Source organism: Penaeus chinensis, chromosome 34 (genome assembly GCF_019202785.1).
Source record: "Penaeus chinensis breed Huanghai No. 1 chromosome 34, ASM1920278v2, whole genome shotgun sequence".
Classification (NCBI taxonomy): domain Eukaryota; kingdom Metazoa; phylum Arthropoda; class Malacostraca; order Decapoda; family Penaeidae; genus Penaeus; species Penaeus chinensis.
Genome location: NC_061852.1, coordinates 36,507,361 through 36,518,320, shown reverse-complemented (window position 1 = coordinate 36,518,320; position 10,960 = coordinate 36,507,361). Strand labels below are relative to the sequence as shown.

At 32.8% G+C, this 10,960-nt stretch overlaps 1 protein-coding gene across 1 annotated transcript; it reads left to right on the top strand.

Moving 5' to 3' along the window:
• Nucleotides 1-901: 901 nt before the first annotated feature.
• Nucleotides 902-1,375, top strand: LOC125043510 (histone H4). Its single transcript, XM_047639610.1, has one exon. The coding sequence runs from the start codon at nt 938-940 to the stop codon at nt 1,247-1,249; it is 312 nt and encodes a 103-aa protein (XP_047495566.1). The 5' UTR covers nt 902-937; the 3' UTR covers nt 1,250-1,375.
• The last annotated feature ends 9,585 nt before the right edge of the window (nt 1,376-10,960 follow it).

The following is a 10,960-nucleotide window of genomic DNA, read 5'->3' as shown; positions in this document are numbered from 1 at the left end:
AATTTCATCTCTCTGGAGACAATCTTTAGGCCCTGAAAAGGGCCGAGGATTATGATTTTGTGTTGCAGGTATGCAATCAAAACCTTAGGCGCGCTCTCCGCGGATACGGCGAGCAAGTTGGATATCCTTAGGCATGATTGTGACCCTCTTAGCGTGGATAGCGCAGAGGTTGGTGTCCTCAAAGAGGCCGACCAGGTAAGCCTCGGAGGCTTCCTGCAGAGCCATGACAGCAGAGGACTGGAAGCGGAGGTCAGTCTTGAAGTCCTGGGCAATCTCACGGACCAGGCGCTGGAAGGGCAGCTTGCGGATCAGGAGCTCAGTGCTCTTCTGGTAACGACGGATCTCACGAAGGGCAACAGTTCCGGGCCTGTAACGATGGGGCTTCTTGACACCTCCGGTAGCAGGGGCAGACTTACGTGCTGCCTTGGTGGCCAACTGCTTGCGGGGGGCCTTGCCTCCGGTAGACTTACGTGCAGTCTGCTTGGTACGTGCCATTTTGCGAGTTTGTATCTATACAGATATGAAACGCGAACACGCTCAAGACGTCAATTTATAGGAGAGCGAGCGAGACCTAGCGGAGTCGCGTGTGGCTGCGAGAGTCTGGCTTAACCCCGCCTATTTTGACTGGGTAAATATTGCCAGAGATACGGCACATGTCAGGTCCTCTAATGCAGCCTCGGTGACGTTATGTTCAATTCCAAGTTGAAGCTTGGGACAAACTACTAAGGCCCGATCAATTGAAAGTATTTTACATGTGAGCTTTTGTCAATAACAAGGCCTAGGCGAGTTTGTATTTGCACAGCGGTCAGTTAAGATGAGCGCTCATCTGAGTCGGCCGCCTCGCCGCTACGCAGACGGGGCGCGGCGGTAGCCTTACCCGATCTCGGTCGAGACGAAATTCATCTCGCTAACTCCCAGCAAGAAAACCACTATCATCATGACCGGACGAGGCAAGGGCGGAAAGGGGCTCGGAAAGGGTGGCGCCAAGCGTCATCGCAAGGTGTTGCGTGATAACATCCAGGGTATCACCAAGCCTGCCATCCGTCGTCTTGCTCGCCGTGGAGGTGTCAAGCGTATCTCTGGTCTGATCTACGAAGAAACCCGTGGTGTCCTCAAGGTGTTCCTCGAGAACGTGATCCGTGACGCCGTCACCTACACCGAGCACGCCAAGAGGAAGACCGTCACCGCCATGGACGTCGTCTACGCTCTCAAGCGCCAGGGACGTACCCTGTACGGTTTCGGAGGTTAAGTGTCTTGACCGACAACATCTACCATCAAAACCAACAACCCCCACCAAACCAAAAACCTTGGACCTATTTTAGGTCCTACAAATACTCATAAAGAGGATACAATTTGATACCCATCTATCTATCTTGCTTTATCTACTACAACTACTACTACTACTACTACTACTACTACTACTACTACTACTACTACTACTACTACTACTTACCTTCTACTACTACTACTACTACTTACCTTCTACTACTATTAATAAATCAACATGAGTCCCCAGTATTGCGATTACAAATATTGATTTTTCTTGCATCTCTACTGGTATTGTTATCAATACTATTATTATTAAGCTTGTCATTGTGTATGTTATTATTGGTGTTGTAAATGATGATGAAGAAGAAATGTGTATGGTTACATTAAGCTTTAGTTATTATTAGACTCTGATAACCAACATGAAGCAGAAGCAAAGAAGAAGAAAGAAAGAAGAAAGACTAAAGTAGATATATGTGATAGTGATAAATGGCGGTCTAAAGTGCATTGGGCCAGTAATATTTGAAAAGCGTGTACCCACATGTATAAAGTATTTTCCCTAGGGTGTTTATACACGTGTGCGTTGTTGCTGAAGTGCATGCAGACACACAGGGGCGAGGGATTTGAACGTTGATCAGCAAGATTGCTAGACGAGATCGCTACCGCTGCTACAGACAGACACCCAGAGGAAGGGAGAAAAAGCCAGGCAGACACACAGAAGGAGGGGGTCTGCCTGTCTGTGTATGTATCTATCTATCTATCTATCTGGCTGGCTAGCTAGCTAGCTAGCTATATATCTATATATCTACACAAGCAACAGCTGACTGAGCGACAACCCCAGCACCCTACTAATACTAATAACTCGGAGTACAGCTCGCACAAAACCTACACACAATGCCTTGCTTTGTTTGCTTTTTTTTTGTATTATTTCAGTGAGAAAGTCAAAGATGGAGACATGTATAGATACACGGATCCATAGACACACAGATACATAGATATATAGATACACCGATACATAGAGATCGATACCAGATACATAGAGAGATAGATACACAGATACATATGCTATTATATTGCCCACATACAAAAACGGATAAACAAACAAAAAACATGAATGAATGGACCTATTCGAGACACGAAGACAGACCGACAACCACACAAACTTACAATCACGCACAAGATCGTAAACAACCTTGTGGACATTAACAAACAAGAAATTCACACAACACCAACTTGATTGTAACACAGACTCTTACAAGCAAGAAAGCAAGCAAGCAAGTACTCATTCATTCATTCCTTCATTCATTCCTTCTTTCTCTCTTTCTTCCTTCTCACGCAGCGTGCGCGAGTGACGGGAACACACACACACACACTAAAAAAAAAACACCACTTGGACCTTGACCCTTTCCCACAAACAACCAACCATATATGCATGCGTGGCATGCACTTATTATATATACACATTCCTACACTCAAACACACATTCACTTAGTCAATCGCACAATCCTACACTCAAACACACGCTCAATCACACAGTCGCATACTCTACCATTCATGCAAGCACATCCACACGCTCAGTCAGTCAATCACTACCGGACACATTCACACAATCACTACCCCACACACTCACACAATCATATATCCACGCTCAATCACACATTCTCACAAGCTCAGTCATTCACACACACATAATCACTCATTCACACACACACATACAATCACTCATTCACACACACACACACAAGCATTCATTCACACACACATACACTCACTCATTCACACACACACTCACACAATCACTACCGGACACATTCACACAATCACTACCCCACACACTCACACAATCATATATCCACGCTCAATCACACATTCTCACAAGCTCAGTCATTCACACACACATAATCACTCATTCACACACACATACAATCACTCATTCACACACACACACAAGCATTCATTCACACACACAAGCACTCATTCACACACACAGTCACTCATCCGCACTCACTCACACATTCGCACTCAAACACACATTCACACGCTCAATCATTCATAACAACACATTCACTCACTCACTCACACATCCACACTCAAACACATTCACACACTCGCATGCTCAAACACATTCAAAACTACAAAACAAACACAATCACAAACCACATGCACAACGAACAACTAACTCATTCATGCATTCATTCATTCATTCATTACACGTAGGCGCAAAGCACCACCGACACAGAACCAACTACACACAATATCACAGGGGGGAGGTGGGGAGGGGGGGGGGGGGACAAAACAAAAAAACAAAACACTATTCATTCAAACTAAATCAAACCCATCATCAAAAACAACAAGGGAAAACAACTATCTAAAAAAAAAAAAAAAAAAAAAAAAAAAAAAAGACAACAAAAACAACAACTCAACTCAAATCCAATCCATTTCATTTCACAATACTTTACTTTGCTCTTGTCTTGGGGAGACCTAGACGTCCAAGCCTCGGACAATAACACAGAAAAATGGACTCTATGCACATTGCCACACACAAGTATTGGCCTTAACCACTGTATAAATAAGCAGACACTACCGAACTGCTTGCCCGCTCGTTTGCAAGACTACTTTTGACGGAAGACAGCTCAAAGTATCACGAACATAAAACATGTTGAATTTGTGTGACCAAACCAGTTCCAATAATGTGTCAATGAATAAGACAAATATATTAGTTTACTAGATGAAATAACTTGATGTTTTCAAACGATATCACAACAAGCAAACTAGATTAAGTGTCGATAAAGGAAAGTTCCTTCCTCGTGAACGATCAAATAACGGGGATGTAGAAATCTTTTCAATGGATTGATTAGCTTTCGTTTTTTGTTAATTTTCTCATCAATATCACTATTATATTGATGTCATTTTAGGTATTATCACTTATTTTACATATATCATACTATTTATGGAAGCCTATTTGCTATTTATCGGTTTCTGTACACATACACTGATATTGAAGCATATATGTATATATATATATATATATATATATATATATATATATATATATACATACATGTATATATGTACATGTATACGTATATACACATTTATAAATATGTATATATATACAAACATAGACATAGAGATAATTAGACAGATAGATAAATACATATACACACAACGATATATATATATACATATACACACATACGTGTGCATATACACATAACGATGGTATACACGTAGTGTGATGATTATTAATATTTTTGTTGGAATAGAAAGAAATCATAAATACTCGTAAAATATAAGAATCCACGCAATTCCATTCCATTTCGTGTTTGCGTATTTTAGGAGAGAGAGTGGTGCCCCCCCAAAAAGAAAAAAATGTGTACATTTATTTTAAAAGTCATATTAATATGATACAGCAGCGGACCGTGGCAACACCGTTTTCGGGCATCCTCCTCACCCGCGGAATAAAATGCTCGTGCCCTGGGCTTCGCCGAAGTGAAGTCGACGGAAGTTCACGTTGCACGATGAAGGATGATGCAAGGGAGCTCTTGGCAATGCATAGCAGTCTCTTCCATAGTCTTTAACGAACATACAGGGCAAAATGTCGCCACGCCGCGGCGGCTCCGACAGGAGTGTGTTGCCACCTCGAGTTCATGTGTTTCCAATGGAGGTTATTATTCGTAGGCCTGTGGGAGACGTGGAGGTCAGACGAGATTTTAGCATATGGTTTTATACCTCCTGGAATGGAACGACGTGTTTTTTTTTTTTTTTTTTTTTTTTTTTTTATGTATGTATGCCTGTATGTATGTTTACACGTTTGTAACCTAACCTAGCCTAACGTAATCTAACCTAACCCAAACTAACCTAATCTAGCCTATCCTCACGTAACCTAATCTAATCTGTCCTATCCTGCCCTATTGTATCCTATCCTATCTCTATTTGCATGTATGTCCTGTATGTATTTCTACACGTTTCAAACCTGACCAAACGTAATATAATCTATCCTAACCTAAACTATCCTAACCTATATATTTATATGAATATTTGCATACATATGTATATTGATATAAATGTGTATATATATACATATATATACACATGTATACACATATATATATACATATATATATATATATATATATATATATATATATATACACACACATATATATATACACACATATATATACACACACATATATATATACATATATATACATATATATATATATATATATATATATATATACACAAATATATATACATACATACATATATATATACACATATATATACATATATATATATATATATATATATATATATATATAAAAACACATATATATATATACATATATATATATATAGTTTATATATATTTTATATATAAATACACATATATATAAATACACATATATATAAATATATATATACATATACAAATATGTGTATAGATAGATAGATAGATGGATTGATAAAGATATATATATTATGTATTATATATTATAGGTCATATATTGTATATTATATATTATGTCATATATTGTATAATTTATATTATATGTCATATATTGTATATTATATATTATATGTCATATATTGTATATTATATATTATATGTCATATATTGTATATTATATATTATATGTCATAGATTGTATATGATATATTATATGTCATAGATTGTATATGATATATTATATGTCATAGATTGTATATTACATATTATACGTCATATATTGTATATTATATATTATATGTCATATATTGTATATTATATATTATATGTCATATATTGTATATTATATTACATACGTCATATATTGTATATTATATATTATACGTCATATATTGTATATTATATATTATATGTCATATATTGTATATCATATATTATACATCATATATTGTATATTATATATTATATGTCATATATTGTATATTATATATTATATGTCAGATATTGTATATTATATATTATATGTCATAGATTGTATATTATATATTATATGTCATATATTGTATATTATATATTATATGTCAGATATTGTATATTATATATTATATGTCATAGATTGTATATTATATATTATATGTCATATATTGTATATTATATATTATATGTCATAGATCGTATATTATATATTATATGTCATAGATTGTATATTATATATTATACGTCATATATTGTATATTATATATTATACGTCATATATTGTATATTATATATCATACGTCATATATTGTATATTATATATTATATGTCATGTGTTGTATATTATATATTATATGTCATATATTGTATATTATATTACATACGTCATATATTGTATATTATATATTATATGTCATATATTGTATATGATATATTATATATCATATATTGTATATTATATATTATATGTCATAGATTGTATATGATATATTATATGTCATATATTGTATATTATATATTATATGTCATAGATTGTATATTATATATTATATGTCATATATTGTATATTATATATTATATATCATATATTGTGTATTATATATCATATGACATAGATTGTATATTATATATTATATGTCATATATTGTGTATTATATATTATATATTATATGTCATATATTGTATATTATATATTATATGTCATATAATGTATATTATATATTATATGTCATATATTGTGTATTATATATTATATATTATATGTCATATATTGTATATTATATATCATGCGTCATATATTGTATATTATATATCATACGTCATATATTGTATATTATATATTATATGTCATGTATTGTATATTATATATTATATGTCATATATTGTATATTATATATTATATGTCATAGATTGTATATTATATATTATATGTCATATATTGTATATGATATATTATATATCATATATTGTATATTATATATTATATGTCATAGATTGTATATGATATATTATATGTCATATATTGTATATTATATATTATATGTCATAGATTGTATATTATATATTATATGTCATATATTGTATATTATATATTATATATCATATATTGTGTATTATATATCATATGTCATAGATTGTATATTATATATTATATGTCATATATTGTATATTATATATTATATGTCATATATTGTATATTATATATTGTATGTCATATATTGTATATTATATATTATATGTCATATATTTTATATTATATATTATATAAATACATATATATATAAACACATAAATAGATGTATGTATATTTATATGTATATATATACACACACACACACACATATATATATATATATATATATATATATATATATATATATTTTTTTTTTTTTTTTTTTTTTTTTTTCTTTCTTTCTTTCTTTATAGTTTTATTATTATTGTCTATATTTTACCAACAGGCACACAAATTAGAAGAATGCGACGGCGCCTCACAGGCTCGGTTCGGGGTCAACGGTAACTGTGTCAGCGGTAGCGTTTGAGGTCATTTAATGTCACCAAACAAATACCCTTGGTTGATCTTCTGGATTGCATTCCTTGGTTATCGCATATATCCGGAGTTAGGTTTAAAATATATGTACTACATAGATATATGTTTGTGTTCAAACATTCATTTTCTTTATATTTTCCTACTTATATATTATTTATGTCTTATTATTGTTATTTTAATAATAATTATTATCATTACTATTATTTTTCTTATCATTTTTATTATGCTTATTATTATTGTTGTTATTATTATTATTATTATTAGTAGTAGTAGTAGTAGTAGTAGTAGTAGTAGTAGTAGTAGTAGTAGTAGTAGTTGTAGTAGTAGTAGAAGTATCATTGTTATTACTATTATTTTTATTATCATTAATATTATTATTAGCATTAGCATTATTGTTACTATTGTGAATACTGTTATTACTATTATTTATATATATTTTTTCTTGCCTAGCGTTATGATGCAGCCGTTTATGAATGCCGGCCTTAGCCTTGCGTTATCTCTCCTTAACCGTTCCTGTGCTCCCTGCTATCTCTCTCCTCGCACGTGAACAAACTTTTGCGTGCGTTATCATGTGACCGTTGTAGGCCGCTATCTTCCATGAATCGTTACTGCACTATCTCTTCGTTTCTCAGATTATCTCGCTCTTTTCATGCATAATGTTGTTCTTTTTCTTACTATTATTAGTAGTAGCATTAGCATTTGTAAAAGTATTGTTATAAAGATATTGTTATAGCTATTGTTATTATTATTATAATTATAATAATAATAATAATAATAATAATAATAATAATTATTATTATTATTATTATTATTATTATTATTATTATTATTATTATTATTATTATTGGCATGATGACAAAGATTTGCATGCGTTATCTTGTGGCCGTTTGTGTATGCCGGCTTTAGCAATCCGTTATCTCTCCTTAACCGTTTCTGTGCTATCTCTTAGTTTCTCAGAATATCTCGCGCTTTTTATTAATTCTCGTTAATTTTGATGTACGGTCATAAGATTGATGTATATCTGTAATATTTAATATATATTTTTAATTTATTATTTCTCGTTTCATCTGATTTATTTCTGTATCTTATCAACAATCATGTTAGATCATTTCGGTAATTATTGTTTAATATAACATTCATTTGCATCTCCCCATCTATGGTTGTGTATTAAGTTCATTTTCCGTGTTACTGTATGTCTCTTTACGCAAATTGAGAGCGAATGGTTATTTGCAAGTATTTGATAGTTTTTTAACGATGTTTTGGCTATTCACAAACAACACAAGCAGCAATTAATTACCAGTCACAAGCTATTATCGCTTTACAGTTGTCGTTACCCCCCTCCTCTTTCTCTCTCTCTCTCTCTCTCTCTCTCTCTCTCTCTCTCTCTCTCTCTCTCTCTCTCTCTCTCTCTCTCTCTCTCTCTCTCTCTCTCTCTCGTTCTCTCTGTTAATATTTTTTTTTTTTTTTTTTTTTATTTGACGGGAATCAGAGGCTCGCCAGTAAGATTTGAGGTCATGTAGTGTCACCGTTGTCTGATATCCAGCCCAGTGTTGGCGCCATGGAGTTTGATTGTTTTATTTTACTTGTTTCCCCCCCCCCCCCCCCCCTCTGAGGGGGGTTAGGAGTAAAGTGTGAAATTTCACTATGTACCTCGTCTCTGATAACAGGATGGGACGGGGAATCAGAAGCTCGATTTGGTGCCAACTGTGATATTATTATTATTATTGTTTTTTTTTTCTTTTAATGAGAGATATGTGTGTTTCAATTATTATTATAATTATTATTGTTGTTGTTGTTATTACTATTATTATTATTATTATTATTATTATTATTATTATTATTATTATTATTATTATTATTATTATTATTATTATTATTGGCTCCACGCATGATGACAAAGATTTGCATGCGTTATCATGTGGCCGTTGTAGACCGCTATCTCCCATGAATCGTTACTGTGATATCTTTACGCTTCTCAGATTATCTCGCTCTTTTTATGAATTTTATATTATTTTATATTACTGTTAATAGTTGTAATAGTTCATGTTCATGTTCATGTTCATGTTCATGTTTATGTTACTGTTACTGTTACTAATAATGTTACTGTTACTGTTACTAATACTGTTACTGTTACTAATACTGTTACTGTTCCTAATATCGTTACTGTTACTAATACTGTTACTGTTACTAATACTGTTACTGTTACTAATACTGTTCCTGTTACTAATACTGTTACTGTTGCTGTTATTATTATTATTATTATTATTATTATTATTATTATTATTATTATTATTATTATTATTATTGTTATTGTTATTGTTACTGATGTTATCATTGTTATTAGTGCTATTACTATTAAGAGTATCATCATCATTACTATTCCTTTATTATCGTTTAATGTCCTTTTGATTACTATTACTATTATTATGAATATGTTTTCATATTTATTATCACTGTTTCGTTATCATCACTATTACAACAATCGCTTGATCATTTTGGTAATTATTGTTTAGTATAATGTTCATGTAACACGCATTTCATCAAAAGCATTCTGTTTGAAATTTTTCTTCATATCAGTCCCTCTTATGGCAACAGCCAATGAGCTTCAAGTTGCGTTGCCTCACAACCAATGACAATCGAGATTTCTCTCGTCGCAGCCAATGAGCGTCAAGTTGTCTCGCGTCGCAGCCAATCATAGTAGGAACTACTATCGGAAACGGTGCCCCTCCCATCCATCCGTCCGCGTTCCCCCTGTTCCCCCAAGACTGTTATCAGTTACACTCTGACTATCGGCGTGAGTGCTGTCTCTTTCTGTGTTCTTGTGCGATATGTATTTATGTGAACGAGTGAAGGAAAAGGATTTACATTTCAACATATTTTCGCCAAGCTAATACTGGGAGAAAATACTACATTCAAGCTCAGACTCGATGGAGATGGAATCTTATCGTCGCCGAAAGTAAGTAAATGTGCAATTTTTTACATTCATACAGCCTTATAATGGTTTATTTTTGTGTATCCAGTAGTGTCTCCTCCTGCTTTTCGTATTGAAAGATATGTATGAATTTCCATGCACATTTTTAATTCGCGTCGTAAATGTTTTTCTATATTTTCCCCCTTCTTTTCATCCTCGCTGGTGACTGACTCATTTCTCCTTATGGATGGATTCACTCTTGTCTTGTTGAGTTTTCTGTCCCTTTCTTCTGTCTACTGTGTGT

What these genes read in the sequence shown, in the direction of transcription:
- LOC125043510 (XM_047639610.1), top strand. Translation starts at nt 938, where the DNA reads ATGACCGGACGAGGCAAGGGCGGAAAGGGGCTCGGAAAGGGTGGCGCC.